This window comes from Stegostoma tigrinum, chromosome 26 (genome assembly GCF_030684315.1).
Source record: "Stegostoma tigrinum isolate sSteTig4 chromosome 26, sSteTig4.hap1, whole genome shotgun sequence".
NCBI lineage: Eukaryota > Metazoa > Chordata > Chondrichthyes > Orectolobiformes > Stegostomatidae > Stegostoma > Stegostoma tigrinum.
Window position 1 is genome coordinate 27,142,396 of NC_081379.1, and position 22,405 is coordinate 27,164,800.

General features: G+C 39.3%; 1 protein-coding gene across 3 annotated transcripts in view; it reads right to left on the minus strand.

Moving 5' to 3' along the window:
• The window catches only part of glt1d1 (glycosyltransferase 1 domain containing 1), a 77,926-nt gene that overhangs the window by 43,512 nt on the left and 12,009 nt on the right, over positions 1–22,405 (minus strand). For 2 of the 3 annotated variants that reach the window (XM_048555821.2, XM_059655066.1), the window contains exons 3-7: positions 22,080–22,185; positions 19,783–19,803; positions 17,975–18,026; positions 14,562–14,598; positions 9,920–9,976 (exon numbers count right to left, since the gene is read on the minus strand). In XM_048555821.2, the coding sequence (XP_048411778.1) occupies positions 9,920–9,976; positions 14,562–14,598; positions 17,975–18,026; positions 19,783–19,803; positions 22,080–22,185 (273 nt within the window). The remainder of the gene's footprint in view (positions 1–9,919; positions 9,977–14,561; positions 14,599–17,974; positions 18,027–19,782; positions 19,804–22,079; positions 22,186–22,405) is intronic. The other variant, XM_048555823.2, reaches the window with a different exon arrangement.

Below are 22,405 nucleotides of genomic sequence, written 5' to 3' on the forward strand. Positions count from 1 at the left end.
GAAAACAGTGGTCAGAGTTAGAAAGAAAAAGTATTGATTTGATGCAACACTTTGAATATATGTGAAGTTGATGCAAGCCACTGATAACGATTAGTGTACCACTGGGGAAAAATGGGGAAAAAACATTATATTTGATGACAAAATAGCTGACAACAAATCTGTGACCATAAAAATCAATCTGAATCAAATAATTTAATACCAATTATTAACGTTAAAACTGACAGAACATACTTGGCTGGATTTTACCTGCAATTGGCTGAGTGTCAGTTCTAATAGGTTTCATGGAGGGTTTCTCTCCATAAACACTACTTGCCCAATTACCTGGCATCCTGTTTATTGTTTCTCCCACTCATCACAGGCGGAGGTACTCGTCACTGCCAGGGCTACTCGGGATTCCTGGCACTGACATCATCTTTAAAGCCCAGCTGTGTACCTGGTCCAGCTCTGTCATTTGGAGCTCCTTTCACCGTGCATGTAGTGAGAAGGCAGCCAAAAGCAAATGCCTCTCAGAGAACACAGGTAACATTGCTGACATTTCATCACATATTGCAGTGCTCATTATTACATGTAATGCTACTTAGAAGCAAGCTACACAGTTTACACATCCTTAGCCGCATCTCATCGAGGAACACTGTCTAACGGAATGTTACTCTGTCCTCAATGCCCAATGAAGCTCAACATCTTCTCATTGTCTAATGAGGGATCAGTGTAATACTGAAAGACTTCAAACAGGTCAACAGAATCCCTACAGCGTGGAAGCAGGCCATTCGGCCCATTGAGTCCACACAAACCCTCCAAAGAGTATCCCATTCGGATTGACTTGCCTGACCTTATCTCTGTAACCCTGCACTTCCCATGGCTAATCCACTAAGCCTGCACATGCCCCTGATCACTACAGGCAATCTAGCCTGGGCAATCCATGTAGTCTGCACATTTTTGGATTGTGGAAGCACCTGGAAGAAATCCATGCAGACATGGGGAGAACGTGCAAACTCCACAATGACAATCGCTCAACACTGGAATTCAGCCCGGGTCCCTGTGAAGCAGCAGTGCTTACCACCGGGCCACCATGCCGCCCAAGACATTTGAATGTTCAAAACATTCACTTTTATTCAGCAAAAGCAAAGTGAACAGAACAAGAAAAAGCAGGAGCTGCAATTGCCTGTGGGAACAGACAGTGGCTGCTGGCCCTCTCATCACTAACTAATTGACTGTCAATGAGTGATCAGTACAGCCAGCTCACATCTACTGAAACCAGGTTTCAATGAAGTCCTGACGGAGAGTCATCTAGACTCAAAATATTAGCTTGCTGTTTCTCCATGGATGCTATCTTACCTGTGATGATATCCAGCATTGTTTGCTGTCAGTACGGATTCCAGCATCTGCAGTAATTTGCTCCTTCAATGAAATCCTGTCTGGTTTGTTGCGCTTGACATTGCAGCAGCCTATGATGTTTCTCTGGTCAATGTCCTCATCTTCCTCCTCAGAAGACTGCTGCTATTGTCCCAGTTCTTCGGATCTATCAAAATGCCTCAAAGCATGCTCCAGCTGTGCAGAGCACGATGCTAGGAGTTTGTAACATACTGTCTGGACCATACTGCAGCACTCCCCTAGTTCGATCCAAGTATCGGAATCTTATCTTTAAGACATCTATCATCTGCTGCAGGATAGTTCTGTTAGGAAAAAGGGCTGATTTATATGCTCAGCCTCAGTCAGATGTTGTAATGGAGTCATCAGTTATAGTTGCAGAGAGTAGCTCCTGTCTCCTGGTAACCATCTTTGTAAGGCATCCTGCTCTTGATACAAACCAGCAACATGAGAACATAGGCATCATGGCAGCTTCCAAGGGAACTACTGCAGATGTCTGAGGTGTTGTACTGGTGATCACAGATGACTTGTACATCGATGGAATGGAACCCTTTTCTATGGTGAAGTCAGCTACATTTTGATATTGCACTGTCAATGTGATGTGTGTAGCCTATCGCACCCTGTTCCTGGGAAAAGCCAGCTGTCCTGCCAAAGCCAATTGACTAGCTGCACAACTGATCACATCACAAGGAAATGAGATTAAGCAGTGTGATCTGGTAAAAATTACATCGGTAACAGCCGTAACGCATTTGTGATTTGAGGATTGAGAGATCCTACAAAAATCCTCAGTGGGTCATTGAAAGTAATTGATTCCATAAAGATTTTGATCAGCTGTCACCTTGATGGTCATCGGCACTGCATGGCAACCCATTTCTTCATGTTGCAGGTTGCACTCCAGCAGCTGGCATAGATGTATGACAGTGTCCTAGGACACCCTCAGTCTGTGGCATCAATCCTTCCTTGCTCATTCAGAGAAAATAGTATTAGATTAGATTATATTACCTACAGTGTGGAAACAGGCCCTTGGGCCCACAAGTCCACACTGCCCCTTGGAGCATCCCACCCAGACCCATCCCCCATAACCCACACGCCTCTGAACACTGTGGGCAATTTAGCATGGCCAATTCACCCAGCTTGCACATATTGAATATGACAAACTTTGGGTTTCCAGTACGTCCTCCACATCCTGATGGAACCTTCAGTTGTGATGTCTTCATGTGGACACTGTTTGGTATCTGCTGGTCCTGGACTTGTTGGCACTTCTGTTACTCTTCCACTTCACTGTATCTTTGTAGCAATGCAGTAACAGCAACCTCAACGCTTGCTGTGGCTGAATCCATTAATCATGTTTCCAATGGACCTTAATCATAGAATCTCTGCAGTATAGTGAGTGACTATTTGGCCCTTAGTCAGCACCAATGCTTCAAACGGCATCTCACCCGATCCTCATAACCCCACATTTATCATTGTGAACCTACCGAGGCACACTACGCAGCAAATTAGCATAGTCAATCCACCTAACCTGCACGTCTATGGGCTGTGGGGCTTACTGCGCATAATAAGAAAAAGAACAGGTGCTCAGTAATGTGAGCAGTCAATGTTCACACCACACAAAATTTACAGATTAGTACAGTCTTCCAGGCAATGGAACATGGAGGACTCCAACATGGAAGGCCATGGAATGCTTTTCCATGGAACTTTGACAAAGGGACTTCAGATTGACGAATATAGCACAAAGTCATGTCACTCAAAGACAGAAGAAGATTAAAAGTACTGTATGATTATTGACATCTTGCTCTCCATCACCTGCCTTACCCATAAAAGGTTTCATTGCACGTAAAAGTATGTTGGCAATTATTTGTAGTTCAATGTAACAGGAAATCAGTTCCATGCTCTTGTGTAGCCTGTAAGATCTTGGATTAGATTTATGCATTGTGACCCGCAGATGCCACTTTCAAGGTCAACTGTGATTACTTCTGCTTCACAGAAATAACTATGATCGACGAGCAATGACCAATGACGTGGTCAAGATTTCTTTTGGCCAGGATTTGTAGCCCACACAGTTGGAGTCTGCATGCATTTTACACGCATGATGCTACATTACAAATGCTACTGTGGAAGCGTCTGATTAACGTAAGTAACGCTTGAAGGGCCTCACATTGCTCACAAGCAGGGACCTTGTGTTCAGACAGAAAAATCAATTACTCAGCCATTTGCCATTTCCAGAACATATTTACAAATCCTAAGGGTATAGAATGCAGGTCATTTGGTATCAGTACTGAGCTTACATACATTTTTCTTTGAATTACTTCAGCTCTCATCATTACCTCATGAGCTCAGGCCCCATGGTTTACTCATGCCAACCATCATGCTGTATTGTATACCTGAGGCCAGGGTGGCTGTGATAGTCAATCACCATCCCCTCCTCTGCAACACATACAGTATTTCACAGCCTTAACTATACTTTTGTCTGCCTTCTTATATTTTAAGATCCTCTTTCACAATTATTGTCCCCTTTACATTCCAGCATGCTGCCTCCAATCCCCACAATTACATGCCCACCCCTCCCCAACCCCCATTCTTCACCACAGCAGCAGTTCCTGAAAAATCTGTCTTTAATTTCTGTTGAATTGATTCCAATGGATGAGTCTGACCCGTTTCCTTGACTGACTTGGATATACAGTCTCGACGGATAATTAACCAGATCCCTCATGGAACTATTTCAAACTCCCTGACAGACTTACTGTGACTCTCCAGGGTTGAACTGGACCTTCAGGATTGTAAGTGGCCCATTCCCCAGAGCGCAGCAATACACCCTGATTGTGACAGTCTTAAGTAGCCAACTGGCCATGTCCAAGCACCTGAACTGATCGACGAAAATCTTCCTGACTTTTTTAATCCATTCATTGGATGTGGGCTTTTATTGCCCATCCCTAACTGGGCTCAGAGGACAGTTAAGAGTCAATTACGTTGCTGTGGGTCTAGAGGCAGAAGCAGGCCAAACCAGATAAGAATGGCAAGTTTCCTTCCCTTCGGGCATTCGTGAACCAGATGGATTTTTACAACAATTGACAGTGGTTGCCATTAGGCTAGTAGTTTTTAATTCCAGAATTTATTAACATCAAATTTCATTGTCTGCCACAATGGAATTCAAATCCACGTCCTCAGAACATTAGGCTGAAATTCTGGGTTACTGATCCAGGAACATTCCTACTATTTAACCAGCATCACCTGACTGTCCCTTGATTTGACTGAGGACTACACCCTCTAGATTTTGAGACAGGGCTGTTTGGTTGATGCACATGCAATGTGTTTGCTGTGTACATTGCTGAATGCAGATATGAGACTGGCATAACATGGTGTGGTACAGCAACATATGTACCTACTTTACTGATAACTGTCGACAACAATGACTGCCTGCCTGGCTTTATGTCTGTATTAAAGACAAGGCAAGGCAGATGTACTATGAGCCTTTAAGCAGTAGCTGAAGGGGCATAGTGCAAAAAAAAGGCAGTGTAATGCAAGGCAAGGCAACCTAGAGATGTTGTGAACATCTAAGCACATGCAAATAGAATGAGTACCAAGATCCCTGAGGTTCAGTATGCTTGAATCCAAGAACCGGCTGCCTGCCCATGTGCATTGAAAAGTGCAGTATTGAAGTGTAGATCTTAGTTTGGAGATGTGCCAAGTGGATACGGTGAGGCTGGTACAGGATGGATGCCTAAGTCTGTGATGTGCATGCAGAAGTTGCAGACAGAGTGTCTCCTGAGATGTTGGTGACTGGTGTCCAAAGTGAAAGGTTGGACGTGTTAGCAGCAAGCTGGAGTCACCAGCTGACCTCACTAACTTGCCAATTATTAGCATCTACTTTCTAGCCAGTGGGTTAGAGATTTGCACAGAAGTGTGGCAGACTAACCATTTGTTAGATTATCAGATCAGACATGATGTTTCTGAATGGCTGAACAGACTCAACTGGCTGAATAGCCTATTTCTGCTCCTACACCTTATCGTTTATGACCTAATGAGGTGTCAATACATGCTAATACATGCAAAAGGCCTCTTGTATGGGAGAAAGTTGGCTTGCTGTTTAAGATTTCATTGAAAAATGGGACATTTTGCTCTCAGCATCGAGCAGTCCTCACAAGTGATCTCAGAAGATTTTCCAAAACTTTCTCACCAATGCTCACGTCATTCAGTGTGGGAAAATTGTGCACATTGTTACTTCTACACATTCAATGTAACAAAACATTTTCATCTTAGATGAGGTTTTGATAAAGCAAAACAAGACTTTCTTTAAAATGAACTTTCTTTGAAAAGGAGAAAATAATAAACCATGCTCTTCACAGAAATTAACACAGTTTTAATAAAAGTAAGACTGTTTTGGAATATTCAACACAGAAACAGAAACAGAAGAAAGGAACAGGAAAAGGCTATTTGGCCCTTAAAGCCTGCTTTGCCATTCACTATGTCGTGGCTGATCATCCAACCCAGTAGTCTGCTCTGGCTTTCTCCACATACTCTTTGATCCTTCTGGTCCTAAGAACTGGATTCAACTCTTCCTTGAAAACATTTTATGACTTAGCCTTGAGTACTTTTTATAACAGAGAATTCCACAGGCTCACCAGTCTCTGAGTGAAGAAATTTCCCCTCATCTCAGTCTTAAAGGCCCTACCCATATCTTTAGACTGTAACCCCTGGTTCTGGACACTTCAGTCATCAGGAACATCCTTTCTACATTTACCTCGTCTAATCCCATTAAAAATGTATAGACTTCTATGAGATCCCCACTCATTCTTCTGAACTCCAGTGAACATAGTTCCCGCTGATCCAAACTCTCTTCATACATCAGTCTTGACATGCTGGGAAAACTTGATTACTAATCATGCTGAAGCTTTTAATTTTTTTTTACTATAAGTACTTTGCTGCTAAATCGTGACATTCACTCTAGCGAGAATAATTACCATAAATTGTGATATTTATTATGATCAGAAACGTTACAACATCTTTAATGATTATTTAGCTTATACTCTTATCAAAGTTAATATCATCTTAAGGACTAACTATTAAACATTTATTAAAAAGTCATACCGATCGTTCAACAAGTGAAATAGAAATGTACATGTACATGTTTTCACAGCTTTGTTATGTGTACAGCTCAGAAATGAATCCATGAGTATAAACTGCTTCCTCTACACGTGAAGAATTCATATATGTTAACAGTTGCCAATTGTTATAGGGTATAGGTGAAGAACACCTACTGCCCTCCTACATTCAAAACAGGAAACGGCAATGTAAAGTTATGCCCTACGACGAACATAAAATACTGAAATAAGTTTTAGACACATGATAATAGAGCAAGAAGAATTAAAATACGCTTAAGGAAGGTATACCCATTAACCTTTCATTATTAAAATCCCTGTATTCAAAACAGAAGCCTTCACTTAAAGATTACCAACAATATTATCAGCAATTTATTAGTACTTTGCCATTAGCTGCTGTTATGAAAGTGTTTTGCCCGTCATTTGCAAAGTTTTCTTCTACTGTACACTACAATAAGACTACATTAAAAAAAAGCCAGAATAATGGATGCTCTGCAGTGTTGCCCACGGCAGAAGTTAAAAGTAAATAAAAATTGTTAACTACATTTCTCTTGATTTCTTATTCTTTGTCTCTTTCTGCTTGGATCTTTCACTCCATTGCCTTTTGTCTTGGTACTGTCCTTGTCACTTCAGTTGCATCAAATACCTTATCACATTGGGCCTGCTTCTGTGTGCTTTTGTTTTGTGTATCTAAAACCTGCCTTGTTTCTCATTATTGCTAATTTGCTCAATTGATATTGCAAGGTCAACAAAAATGGCAACATGGCTGATATAAAGTATTAGATCAAAAACTGAAAGAGGAATTTCTGGGAACTGCTACAGCATGTACTGATGAAAACAATGGCTGCAAGTTATTGGCTGGGGCTGGAAGAAAGACAGCCACTGTGTGGCAGACAGTTAAGAAATTTGGCTGCCTTGTTTGTATTTGTAAAATTGCTACCAGGATCTGATGAGAAGGTGTTACAATTGGGGGTTTATAAGGTTATGTCTTGAAACTGTACCTTTTTGTTCATGGAGTTATAATATTTTGTGACTTTAAATTTAAGGTAAATGACAGAGTGGAGAAAAGTGGATGACTAAGTGCAGATGGTTGAGAATGTCAAGTTCCTAGAAGTGATGATCACCAACAATCTGTCCTGGTTCACCCATGTTAACCGTGTAGTCAAGAAAGCACAACAATGTCTCTACTTCCTCAGGAGACTAAGGATATTTGGCATGTCCCTAAAGATACTTACCAAATATTATAGTTGCACCACAGAAAGCATTCAATCCAGATGCATCATGGCTCAGTATGGTAGCTGCTCTGCCCAGGACTGTAAGAAACTTCAGAAAATTGCGAACACAGCCCAGTCCATCATACAAGCTAATTTTCAACCTACTGACTCCATCTATACTTCTTTTTGCCTTGCGAAGGCAACCAAAATAATCAAAGACCACTCCCAGCCTGGTTATAATCTCTTCCAGCCTTACATTGGGCAGAAGATACAAAAGCTTAAGCATATGTACCATCAGATTCAAGAACAGTTTCTTCCCTGCTGTTATTAGGCTTCTGAATGGACCTCTTGATTTTAAATTTAATGTTGATCTTGCTTTTTGTACGCCTTCTCTGCAGCTGTAACATTGTAATCTTCACTCTGTTCTGTTACCCTAATGCACTTTGTATGGTATGATCTGCCTATGCTGCATGCAAAACAAAATTTTTCACTGCACCTGGGTACATGTGACAATAATAAAAGTAATCAAATAAAATGAGGTAATGTGATCTGTTCTGTGGTCTGTCTGAACATAGATCTGAACGTTTGGCTCAAAAAAAGTCCTGGAGTGTATTACTAAGAGGGTAGTACAAGACACCTAGAGATAATATCAGCAGTCTCTTTATGATGAATAAACTCTAAGTCTCCCAAACTCCCAGTGATCTGTTATGGGTATCAGATTTTAAGCAGTTATGCTGTGACTTATCCATTTGCTTATAAGACGAGGGAAAGTGAGATTAAAAACAGCTAATTAACACTTCAAGATACTTCAATCTTTTTTTCCTTTTTTCATTAACAGGATGAGGACGTTGCTGGCTAGGCAGCATTTACTGTCCATCTCTAATTGCCCAGAGAGCTGTTCAGGGTCAGCCACATTGCTGTGGGTCTGGAGTCATATGTAGGCCAGACCAGGTAAGGACTGCAGTTTCCTTCCCTACATTAGAAGGCGAACTGTGTTTCACATTGCCATTAGGAAGGAAGGAAACTATTTTTGATAGCAGATTACAGGCTTCCCAAAAAAAATCAACGGATTATCACAGACAGTAGTTTTGTTTGGAATGTCCTGCAGCAATCTAAGAGGCAAAGAGCAAGTGACAGATGCATCCAGTCCTGCACTAGGAGCAGAGAAAATGATGACTTTATTGCTTAGCATTCAGAACACAGTAGTAGGTAATGCTCAGAACAATGCGACTGAATTTGTGATGATTTAAGAGTGGTTGGAAGATTTGCCTAGTTTTGGCTAGTGGGAAGGAATTTTAGTGGGGCCCTCATTGTGAAAGTCAGTGGTGGAATCAAAACCTGTACTGCCGGGATTGTTTGCTATAAAGGCTGTAATCCTATGGAAAGTGTGATGTGTCTAAAGGAGAACGTTCCTTTCTGCAATGTAAAATACATTTCAAATGCTGATAGAAAGAAATTGCATTCAATGAAGAGTGCTTTTAGCCATTTGTACAATAAAAGTGAAATCTTGCTCTGTCAGTCTTTCAGCCAATAACAAGAAGCTTGAATCTATTTTTTTAAAAGTTATCCTTCACTGAGAATTGATGTGATTATCTAATTGTTGGTCAATGTGGACTGATAAGCAATGGCTACAATTGCTACTTGCATTAGAAGACAAAAATACAATGCAATCCATTTTTCGTTGGTCAGAGAGTTACAAAGTCATAGTTATACAGCTTGGGAACAGACCCTATGGTTCAATTCGTCTAAGCAGACCAAGTTTCTCTAGATACATACATACAACTAGATACATTTGCCTACATTTGGCCCATATCCCTCTAACCATTTCCTTATCTAAATGTCTTTTAATGTTATAACTAAACTTGCATCTACCACTTCCTCTGGCAGTTGCTCCTCAGTTCCCTTCTAAATCTTTCTCCTCTCACCTTTAAAAATACCTCCTAGTTTTAAACAAGGACTTTTGCTATTCACCTTATCCAGGCCCCTCGTGATTTTAAAAACCTCTATAAGGTCACCCCTCAACCTCCTACACTCCAGTGAAAAAAGTCACAGCTTATCCAACCTATCTTTATAGGTTAAACTCTCCACTCCTGTCAACATCCCTTACAAAACCTTAAGGGAGCACACAAATCATTCTTAATTTTTGTCTTGGTGATACACTCACACCGAAGCAACATATTTATATATTTCAAATAAAAAAAGATAGATCCTGATGAATTCAGCATCAAAAAATCATACCTGAACTTTGAAGAAATTCTTTCCAGTTAAATTTTGTGCAAGGCTTTGTTATAACGGCTGGGGTCCGTTTGAAGGAAAGACGGGACAAAAAGAACACAAGAACAATTAAACATTGTAATTGTTCGGTAATTTCCTATTGATCACACCCTTTCTTAACTTGAATGGATCCCTTTACAAAACTCGAAAGTTATTCCTTTGAGCATGACTACCTTTACCACCTATTGAGTGTTTGTGTTGAAAACAATTATGTAATCAATCAGAATGAGTGACAATTAATGAAATAAATTAATCTGATGGTTAGAGATAATTTTCTAATGACAGGTTTTGAAATCTGGATGTGCTCTTTTGCATTGCCAGATATAATTAGAAGCTGGACTGCAAATGGTGGGAATAATGGCAATCGAGGATATCATACCTTCCTGATGGGAGGGAACAGCACAAGTTGTGGTCATATAAAGGAAACAAAAACTGTGTGAGGTTAAGAGAAAGGACCATTTTTAGGACAGAACTAATAATATGCCGACTGATATTTGCAATGCAAAAAACTATATCTAAAAGGATAAACAGAACGCAAGAAATAACATTATATTTTAAGATTGGAGCCCACATGACTGAGATTGCACATTGGATATTCAGATACAGACAACAATCTGACTTACTATTGGGAAAATTGTACTTACTGATACAGTACAGAGTGCTTGGTTGAATTTCCAACATTTGTTATCTAGTGCAGGGTGGGCTGTTAAATATACTCAAGATGGGGAGGCATTGGCCTAGTGGTATTGTCGCTGGACTGTTAATCCAGAGACCCAAATAATGATCTCAGGACTGAGGCTCGAATCCCACCACAGAAGTTGGTGGAATTTGAACTCAATAAATATCTGGAATTAAGAGTCTAATGATGACTGCGAATACACTGTTGATTATTAGAAAAACCACACTGGTTCACTAATGTCTGGGGGCGACATGGTGGCTCAGCGGTCAGCACTGCTGCTTCACAGCACCAGGGACCCGGGTTCAATTCCACCCTGGAGTGACAGCCTGCTTGGAGTTTGCACATTCTCCCAGTGTCTGCGTGGGTTTCCTCCAGGTGGTCCGGTTTCCTCCCACAGTCAAAGATGTGCAGCGTAGTGGCTTGGCCATGCTAAATTTCCCATAGGTTAGGTGGGTCAGAAATGGAGAGTGCAGGGGTTAGGATATGGCTCTGGGTGGGATGCTCTTTGGAGGGGCAGTATGGACTTATTGGGCCAAATGGCATGTTTCCACACTGTAGAAATTCTATGAATTTAAGATTAATCAATTTTTAATTAGTAAGGAAATCAAGAGTCACGGCGATAAAGGCAGGAAAGTGGAGTTCAGGATTATCAGATCACATTGAATGTGACCTGTGATCTCACTGAATGCCGGAGCAGACTCGATGGGCTGAATGGCAGGGGATTCAGCTACGGTAATACAAATGAATATCTAAGGAAGATGATAAAACTTTCTCTTGTTGGAGATGTAATTGAATGGCACTTGTGTGCAAATTGTTATGAGTCACTTGTCATCCCAAATTTGGATATTGGCTGTGCATGAGCATGGACTGCTTCAGTCTGTGAGAAGTTGCAAATGGTTCCTAACATTGTGCAATCATTAGCAAACATCCCTACTTCTGACCTTATGATGGGTCAGTACATTAATGATGCAGCTGAAAATGAGTGATTCTAAGACAATATCCTGAGGAAATCCTGCAGTAATGTTTCACAACTGAGATGAATAAGTTCCAACAACCAGAATCTTCCTTCGTATCAGGTGTGACTCTGACCAGTTTTGTCTATTGGTCCCGATGTCTTCAGTTTTGCTATGGCTTGTTGATACCACTGTCAATCAAATGTGGCCTTGTTGTCAAAGGGAGATCATTTTACTTCACCTCTTTGGTTCAACTCTTTTATTCCGATGTTTGGCGCAAGGCAATAATGAGGACAGGAGCTGAGTGGCCTTTGGGGAACTCAAACCAAACTTTAATGAACAAATTCTCGTTGAATAAATGCCGCTTGACAGAATGTCAGTTTCCCCTTCATTCATTTTGCTGATGATCCAGAACAGATAGATGAAGCAGTGATTAGATTTGTCCCGCTTTTTGTGGATAGGACATACCTGGGCAATATTCCACATTACTGTGCATTCCTGTACTGGAACAAACTGGCTAGCGAGGGGTAATTTCTGGAAGAGGTCTTAAGTACCATTGCTGGAATGTTTTCACACCTTACAGCTTTTGCTGCATCTAGTGCCTTATACCATTTCTTGATATCATGGAAATGAGCATCAGACTTAGAAGTCGGTTGCAAATGCTCAGCTTTGACTTTTGCACTGATGTACTGGGACTCCCCATTGTTGCGGATGGGGATATTGTGGAGCCTCTTCCTCCTGTTAGTTGTTTAATTATTTACTACCATTCACAACAGGATGTGGCAGGACTGCAGGGTTTAGTTTTAATTTAATCGTTTTTGTATCAGTTATCTGTGTGTATTGCATGCTGATATGGTGTTTAGCATGTAAAGTGTCCTACGTTGGAACTTCAGCAGGCTTCATAGTTCATTTTTAGATGTGTCTGGTACATTCCTGGTATGGATTCCATGCACTTTTAATTGATTCTATGACTTGGTAATACTGGATCAGTGGGGGGGTAAACCAGGCTATGAGGTTGCACATTGTGGTTAAATATAATTCAGCTGCTGTTGATGGCTCACAGGACCGTTTGGTTGCAGAGTTTGAGCTGCTTGATCTGTTTGAAATCTATCCCATTTATCAGATTGGTAGTGTCACATAACACAATGGATGATATCCTCAATGAGAAGTTGCGATTCCTTTGTGACCACTTTCTTTGCCCAATCCTAGCATTCCTAGACCATGAATCTGGGTGAGAGGTAACATAGTATCACAGATTGCAACGTAAAAGTCAATTCTTGAAGCAGTGAAAAGCCTTTGGATATGCCAGCTGACTTATATGCGTAGTAGACAATGTGAACTGCTATTAGTATAAGTGGTCACAAGTTTCAAATATGATAAAGCTCAACACCTGTAACTTAAATTAATGTGACACATATATTGAATGAATTAATTCAGCAAGGATACCTTTAACCACAATCAAGTCATTTTAAAATGTGTTTCATCCATGTTGGCAATGCGACATTTCAGGAATGAGTGGCTTTGCTGCTACCCGATCATGAATTGCTGGAAACTGATGAAATTTGCATCATCTTTTGGGAGTCTCTGAGCAATCTCGGTGTTCTACCGCAACACATTATTATCAATCTATAAAGCAGTGATAGCAACTAGCGGCTACTCTGAAATTTTTGCTGAATTCTTGGTTTGATTTGGTCCATTGACTGCATTCCTGGTGACACCATAATCATTCTGAAGAATTTCAAAGACCCGTTTCAATACACGCTTCTCAAAATCAAGCCGGGGGCTGGTTGCTGTTCTACTGGTACATTTGCTCTGGTATATCTTTTTCAGGGTGGATTCCATCTTCTTCGATTCTTGAGCCAGTTTTTCAAAGACACCAAATTCCTTCTCTGCAGCTGTTATTTTATGTGTTAGCAAACGCTCTTTGAAGCCAGTATTGTTTTTCACTGTTTTTTTGCTGTAGATTCCATTATTGTCCTTTGTTTGCCATGGATTGCCCTGCTTTCTGTGAGCATGTCTTCAACTTCTGTGCATCTTCTAGGCAGCTCAGCCCTCTGCTGAGTACAGGACGAAATGTGAGCTCTGGCACCAAAAACCTGAAGAATCCTAAATGTCTGGTTGACTTATTAGCTGTTATCAAAGGGATGAATTTCTTTGGATTGACAACTACCCAGGAATACTTTGTCACAGGGAAACATATCCCAGCAAAAAAAACAAGATGTGTCTAAACTATAATGTGCACTTTAATGTAATGCCATTTACATGTACATAAGCAGAATGAGGCATTAAACAAAATGGAATAAAACTATTTAGTTCAAGGGCCTGAGCATCAAGCAAGTAAAGACTTTTGATCCAAATGAATACGTTGCACAAATCTGAAAAGATATAGCATCACATTTTGTTTTATTCCACCCATTCACAAATGCAGTGGAATATGCTGCAAAATTTGATTTTATTCTAATTACCAAAATCTTCACACCTAATCCATTCAACAGTGACAAACACCACTAACACTTTAGCTAGTGACCTTCAAGGGCATGCCATTTGTACTTACTGTACCAGTCCAGTGGTCATAGGGAAGTATAAGTAAGTCACATCACAGTGGCACATTTAAGTGAAGGAATTGTGCTAGAAAAGTACTGCAGCTGTTTTTATTGCTAACCAAATATAATCAAACATAATTTCTCAAATGTTTTGACAGTATTTGACAGGTTTTTATGATAAGCAATTTTAAGTTCACTGCATACTGATTTCTGGTTCTCATTGAATGTATATTTGAGGCAGTGAGCAGCATTTTATTTCTATAGGCCTATTAAAAATGCGCAGGTAATTAACGCAAAAAACTCCACATACTTATATTACAGATCTAAAACTCCCAATTTGAAACGGTTCAACAAAATATTGCTGCAAATTCATGCAAAAACAATTAAAAAAGGCTACTAATCCTGTAAGTGAAACAGTTTCCACACCTTACCTTGAGGTTGCACATGAATCTTACTGCTAGCGAATGGCTTAAAAAGAGGACATAAACATAAGTGAATAATATGTTCAAAAGGACTTCTAAAAATAGCCTGCAAATGTCAAATTAATACATATACAGATAGAATTACTTTTCTTTGTACATGGATATTTGTATACAACATGTAAAAGGAATTTTTATTCATCTCCCGCTCCAAAATAGGATATAGTACATGTAAAAAGTTACAATAGGCTTGGTTGTAGCTTCGTGAGACACAGTAAAATAGTTATATCATTAAACTTTATTTCAAGCATACTCAGTCTTCTTCAGGTTTAAAGAACTGCCTTTAAATTACCAGAAATCAGGTTTCAAGCCTGCATTGTTTAGTACTGCAAGACATAATGGCCTGGATTTTCTGCTGACAGTCATCATAATGCCAGAGGAAAATAGGAGTAGTGCATTCCCGTCAAAGCACAAACCAACTCTCCCGGAAACTATACTTTCTACTGGGCAATTAATCTTCATCTGCAAGGTACCTAAGGAATTTAAGTAAATAGTTACTCAGGCAAAATAACTGTACCCAATCACCGCTCTGCAGCAGGACCCGACCCAAACTCCACCCTACTGCATGACCTGACCTGACATACCCAACTGACAACTGCCCCCTACACCCCGACCAACCATCACCACAACCAATACACCTGAAACCCTACAGACTGCTGCAAAAAAAAGGGGTCATGGTTTGCCTCCCTCTGACATGTCTGTACTAGAATGGTCAGAACAGACGTATGGCTCCACATCTGTGAGGCAACCTGGTTTGAAATCTCCTCTCAGAAATGCAGAGCTTCCCTCCTTTCATTAAAAAAAAAGGCCAGACTAGCAATCTGTGTGGAATATCCTGCCTGTTACGTTTGCCAGTCAAGTTTTTGGGCAAGTTATTTAATAATGGTAATTTGATTTTCTGATGTTAGTTGGTAATAATTAAAGTAGAAAACTATATTTACAACTTCAAAGAAGATTGCCATGAAAATGTTAACTGAAATACAGCAGTTAATGGAGTTCATAATTAGAAGTGTTTGCTTCAGATCCTCAGTGGAACATAGAGTTAGTACAGGCTATCATAGTGCAGTGATTTTGTTACTAGACTAAGACTCCAGAGGCCTAAGCCATGAGCTCAATTTTTAAAATTTATTCATTCATGGGATGTGGGCATCATTGGCTAGGCCAGCATTTATTGACCATCCGTAATTGCTCAGAGGGCATTTAAGAGTCAAACACATTGCTGAGGATCTGGATTCATGTAGACCAGACTAGATAAGGACAGCAGTTTCCTTCCGTATAGGACATTGCTAAACCAGATGGGTTTTTCCAACAATCAACAATGGATTCATGGTCATCATTAAATTCTTAACTCCAGATTCTTCATTAATTCATATTCCATTAGCTGCCATGGTGGGATTTGAACCCACGTCTCTAGAACATTAGTTGAGTTTCTGGATTAACAGTATAGTGATAATACCACTAGGTCATTGCTCCCAGTAAAGCTGCTATGGAATTTAAATTGTTATTAAATACTTCTGAAATGAAAATATTGCATCAGCAATAGTAACCATGAGCATACTGGATTTACAGTTGTACATATCTATTTGCTTTACAAATATCTTTTTAGAAAGCGAATGTGCTGTCATTTCTCAAGGTGATCTCTGTACGCCTTTAGCCCCAGTCTAAACTCGATGTAGTTTGACTTAACTGACCACTAACTGGCTTAACTAGAAGGTCACTCAGCTGTATCAATTGTTACAGAACAGTCTAAAAAGAACAAAATCGGATGGACACCAGACATAATCACAGGCACCAGAAACTACAAAGACATAACCAAATCACGTGATCCTGCAAAGTCCTACTCATTAATATCTGGAGATCTGTGTCAAAATTAGGAGAGCTATCTCATAGACAAGTCAAGCAACAGCATATTATATATCCATCTCATAAATTTCCCAAACTGCTTCATTACAATTTCCAAGTATAGTATGTCCTGTTGTCCTGGTAAGCCAGGCCAACAGAGTTGCACTTTGGGATACATTCTGGATTGAGTGAGCTTTTCATGTAATGCTGAAGCCAAGTACATCCTACTCTTTTTGTTGTTTGCCCATGCTGGTAATTGTTTCCATCGTGTCCCAGCCAGCTTGGATAGTAGTGGCCCCAAGCCACTCCTGATGACAGACAATTAAGTCTACCACACAACATGCCCGCTGTTGCTCATGCTTTCCTCAGACCTTCTTCCAAATTGTGTTCATGTGGAGAAGCAATGAATTCAACAATTTTACCAATAGATTAGTCGTCCTCACATTTTGTGCTGACAAATTGTTCAAATTTTTATTGCTTGTGACTTGGGAACTTAAATAAACCTGGGGAGGAGCTTCTGACAGTGAAAACCACATGCCATTATTTTGAAAGAATGAATTTAATTTTCTCGTTCCCTGCATGTACTGCACAATGGCTTCAGCTCTGGAGAGTCTTAGATGTTAAAATAGAGCACAAAATAAGATTTTCTGAGAAGCGAATTATGTATTTTTAAAGTAAAATTGGAATATAAGTACGTATGGATTCTGTTTACTTATTGTGAAATGGAAATGAACTTCATACATGCTGAAACTTTTTCTGTAGCGCCCTGCTATAAATATATACATCACACTCATGCCATTGTTTTTGTTAAATTATTGCCATATTATTTACTATTTCTTCTAAAAAACTGCAAAATTCAACGTGAAACGCTGCATAAATAAGCAAAATAAAAATCTACTCCAGTTCCTTGAAGTATTAACATTAATGCTGAAGCTTCTATTCCACCCATTAACCGCAATGACTACCATAAAAACAAATAACAGCAAATTTAAAAGGCCACTCAAAATTCTAACAGGAATCAGTTGATTAAAGGTCGTGTTTGTTTGTCAAAGTCTTCAGACTTCATAACATATTGACAAGGAGAATATTGTAAGCCTGTGGAAGCAAAAGGTTAAAAATGGCTTCTGTTTCTTGTGATTGAAGGCATGCGGAAAGACCAGTAGCTTTTCAGCTTTCAAACACTGCCACATGAGCTTTGATGAAATTGACGTGCAAGTGGTCATTAAGTCAGGATTAATTCTAACACCCTGAAGTTAAATAATCTGTTGAAACTCAGTGTTTGGCCTCAAACGTAAAAAACAGGAGAAAGTTCCTAACATTGCTTATGGATGTCACACTCGGCAGGAGGCAATGCAGGGCGGCATCAGGAAAAGGTGCATTTGTTCACGAAAATGACAAAAAAATTAGTTATTGAAACCACCTTATTGAAAGCAGTCCAGTCCAAGTTAAAAATAGTTGTTAAAAAAAATCTACAGATCTTGGTTACGCGTGTTAGGCAAAGCCAAGGTAATACAAAGACATACCCAATGCATCCCTGCTGTTTTCTTCAATTGATCTGTGAAAGCCACCAGAAACCTGACAATTATAAAAGTTTTCAGAGAAAGAGTATTACAAAGGATTCACAAGGGCATCATGTCACATCTTGCTCAACATGGATGTTAGAAAATATAAAAAGTAATACCTCAAAAAGTCAGAAAACAGATAGGAAGTTCAATTTAAAAAATTGGCAAGCTACAGACAGCTTCAGGGATTATCTTTAATAAAATCCAAATTATCTTTGGCTCTCGGGCAGCTGTACTAGACAAAAGTGGCTGAACGAATTTCAACTGCAATAGTATAAATCTGCTGAGAATGATGCTATTTAATCAAAGTGTATGCTGAGCACAGAGCTCCACTAATAAGCCTCCAGTCATAATACCAATGACTTTCTAGAAAATTTAACCAAGATATCCATCACATAGCCGGGGATGTCAATAGGAAGACAAAAAGATAGATACTATCCATGATGTACTAAGCCTTTGATAGCTTTTGTTAAACTAGGCTAATTATTCCAATGGTTCTAAATCCCATCAAGCAGATCATGATTTTTTTAAAACGAAAATTACTATGTCCAATAGTGGCTTGATGAGAGTCGTAACTCAATATCTTGTACATTCACAGTACGGCACAGAATTGCTGCTGCAGAAACAGTATTGAAAAACTAAGATTCAACATTTTGTATGTCACATGAATGGTTACTTCCACAAGGATATGTGGACACTGAGTTGGAACGTGCATCTCCAAATGCTTTATGAATTTGTGGTGTGTAATTAATTTGTATGAATTATACAGAGACGGCACTTATTTTTGTAAGCATCATGTAATGTGTGAGTAATATGCACTAATGCTTATTACTGAGGAAACGAAGGAGCAACTTAAAGGTTCTCCATAAGCTAACAATAACCTAAATATTTTTTAACTAGTTATGATGTTCCAGTAAATGTACTGCTACAAAAAAAATCATAAATCAACAACTTACATAATGCCATCAGTGCAGAAAATAATTACCCTAAGGCACTTCACATGTGGAAAAAACAGATGCTGAGCCAATATAGGAGAGATTATATAAACAATGTCAGAAATAACAGCAGGGGAAAACTGTACTTCTTTTAAGTTAGTTTCACTGTTCAATCCAGTTACAGACTAATCTTCCATCTCAATGCAATCTTCCCAGATTACACCCATGTGAACCCTTAATCACCTTATGGTCCAAACATCCTCCGTCAGTCAGCGATTGAGCATTCATTAGAATTCTCTACTCAGAATGCAAAGTTCCAAGTCACAGAGCAGGTATTGCTTCTCCAATATCACCAATTAAATCACCAATCTTTATTTCAGTGACCACACATTCTGATTCCTTAGCTAAGAAAAACATTCTCCCAGTGTATACCCATTGAGAATCTTAGATATTTCAATGAGAGCACCAGGGAAATCCCATGGAATATAGTATAATTAAAACTTCTTCTTAGGATAACCTTCTCATTCCAGGAATGAGTCCATTGAACTGTTGATGCACTTTCTTCAAGGTAAGCCTATCCTTTCTGCAGGATGGAGGCTAAAGTTAAAGTTCTACATGTATCCAGGTGTGATCTCATGACGTCCCTAAAAATTTACAGTGAGACTGCACTGCTCTTATATTCCAATTTCTTTACAGTAAAAGCTAATACACTTTTTGCTTATTACACCCGTGTTATAATCCCAGATTAGACACCAAATGTAAGTTACTGTTTGGTTGGGGACTAGTAACCTTTTTATTTAAAGTAGGAAAATGTTTGAAATTCAGAGTACTTACCATGAGGACAAAGCCATAGGACTGCAGTTTCAAGTTAAACAAAATAAACTTTACTGTACGAAGCCAGAAAGTAAACAATCTACAATATCTATTTTATACTTTAGCATCCAGAATTAACACAAGGCAAATATGAAGGAAAACTGTGCCTCAATATACCATATTGCACATTAAAAAGCAGGTAAAACCAAGACTGATTCCACAGACTTGCCAGCAACACACCTGTCACTAATCCCTGAATTACAAAATCTTACTAACACTGTCTTCTGCTTAAGGATTTCAACTGTGTCCAAAAATTCAGCCTCTCTAATTCTGACCACTTCAATGACTGCTCATGTCCAAAGTGTTCAATTTCTTTCCTAGACTGTATTCCCCTTAGGTTTCAAGGCTACAGACCTGCACTGACTTTCTGGCTCTCAGCCAGCTCTCTAGCCACTCTGAGCAGAACACTATCTCTTAAAGGGGCTACAGTTTGCCCACCAGCCAGCAGTAGGAGTCAATGACATGCTACCACCTTCACAGCTCCCGATTATTTCCTTTGAGCCTCAAAGGAATGGCTCCAAAGGCTTCCTGAGTCCTATCCCTGACTGTTAGCTTCACCTGATGACTCCCAGGGTTTCTCAAAGAAATAATTGAGCAAGCATGCTAACTGCAGCTCGTAGCTATATGGGATGGGTTTCTCTGGTCTTCTCTCCGTGATCTCTCCCACTGGTCTTTGATTTTCCAGGGCTGGCATGTCCCTTGCAAAATGCTAAACACTGTGTCTCATGATCTTTTCTCATGCTTTTTAAAGAGCTGAATCCTTCAGCTGTTAAATGTAACAGGCACAAAAATGGCTGCTCTGCATATGGCCAATTGGGAAATGGAGTTTTGTGGGAGTCCAAAATGAGTTAAGTTCATGTTTCACAAAACAAGTAAATGAACTTTCTGTAATTTGTATACAATATTGGGCCATGAATTCTGACATTGCTCAGTTTATCACTATTGAAAGTAGTTCTGCTTTTCTAATTTTTCTTCCAAAGTGGGTAATTTCATGCTTTCCTGCACAGTATTTCAATTACTATGTTCCTGCTCACTCACTGCCTGTATCTTTTTGAAATCTTGAGATGTCCTCCCAACAGCTTACTTTTCTATCTAACTTTGTATCACGAGCAATCTTGGATTCTCTGTTCCCTCACCTCAGACATTGTAAATAGTTCAGGCCTGTGTATTTAGTCTTACAGTACTCTACTAGTTAAAACTTGAAAACGATCTGTTTCTTCCTATTCTGTTTTCCATTTAATATGCGATCCTTAATCTGTGCTCATGAATTATTGTCAAAGGCACTAGCTGCAACTTTGTGTTATAACCTCTTTTATGGCAATGTACTGCATACCCTACAGCCATTATAATAATGAAAGTTGCCATTTGGCCCGTCAGACATATGCTAGCTTTTGGTAGAATGTTTTTTGAAAATCCAAATAAATTACATCCACTGGTTCACCCTCCTCTATGCTGCTCATTACAATCACGAACAGATTTTTCAAATGTGACTTCCTTTCCATGAATTCATGTTGATTCTGCTTATTTTAATTCTTTAAGTGATCTTTTACTATGTTCTTAATAATCGATTTAACATTTTCTCAATTACTGATGTAACAGCCTTGTAGTACGATGGTTCTATTTCTCGCCTTTCTTTCAAATTATGCTATGTTTGCTGTCTTCTAATCTATGGGGATAATTCTAGGATACACTATCTCTGAGCTATCTCTTTTAAAACCTTGAGAAGAGGCCCATCAGGTACAGATCTGTTAACTTTAAGTCTCATTAATTTGTATTCTATTATTTCATTAATAATTGCTTTAAATTTCTAATTTTTACTGAATCCTTGTTTTGCTAGAATTTCTGGTTAAGTTTGTTGTGTCTTTACAGAAGAGGTGGCTACAAGCTCGGAAAACTCATTTGCTAATGTAAATGGGAATGTAATTGAGTAAGGCTTGCAGACAAAGTACTATGTTGCTAGACCAGCAATCCGTGACTGGGAAAACTTGACACCATCATTGGATATCTGAAATGGGAAATGCCTGGTTCTCTTGCAGCATTATTGTTCACGTTGAGCACAAAGAAGCACAATTATTAGATGTAAAGAGGCAGGAACAGAGAAGGGTTCAAGATTAGCTCACAAATTACAAAAAAAAATTACACTAGCAGTTTTGCAGGCCATCTTACCGCTTTCAATTCAGATTTATTAATGCAATAGTAAAGCAATTGTCCCCGCTTCCCTTCATCACAGGAGAAAATAAATGCATTTTTGTTATTACCTAGATTTCTGCAGGACAGTCTCCATGATCTCATGCTTCTTTTTGTCTTGGGTATCTTCATTGATGTCTGTTCCACCAAATATAACTCCATATGGAACATTACTGTCTAAAAGAATTGGTATTTTTACTTATCTGCAAATTTGTTTCCTTCAACAACTGACTTAGTTCTCTGCATCAGAACATAAGTAAGTGAAAAACTGTATTTCAGTTGCTTATGTTGATAAATATTGTTCACTTTGATACCATTTCAAGGTGGGAGGAATAGTGTGGGGTGGAAGGGACTGAAACTGAAAGGGAGGAAGTAAGGGGAAGAAAGAGTGGAAATA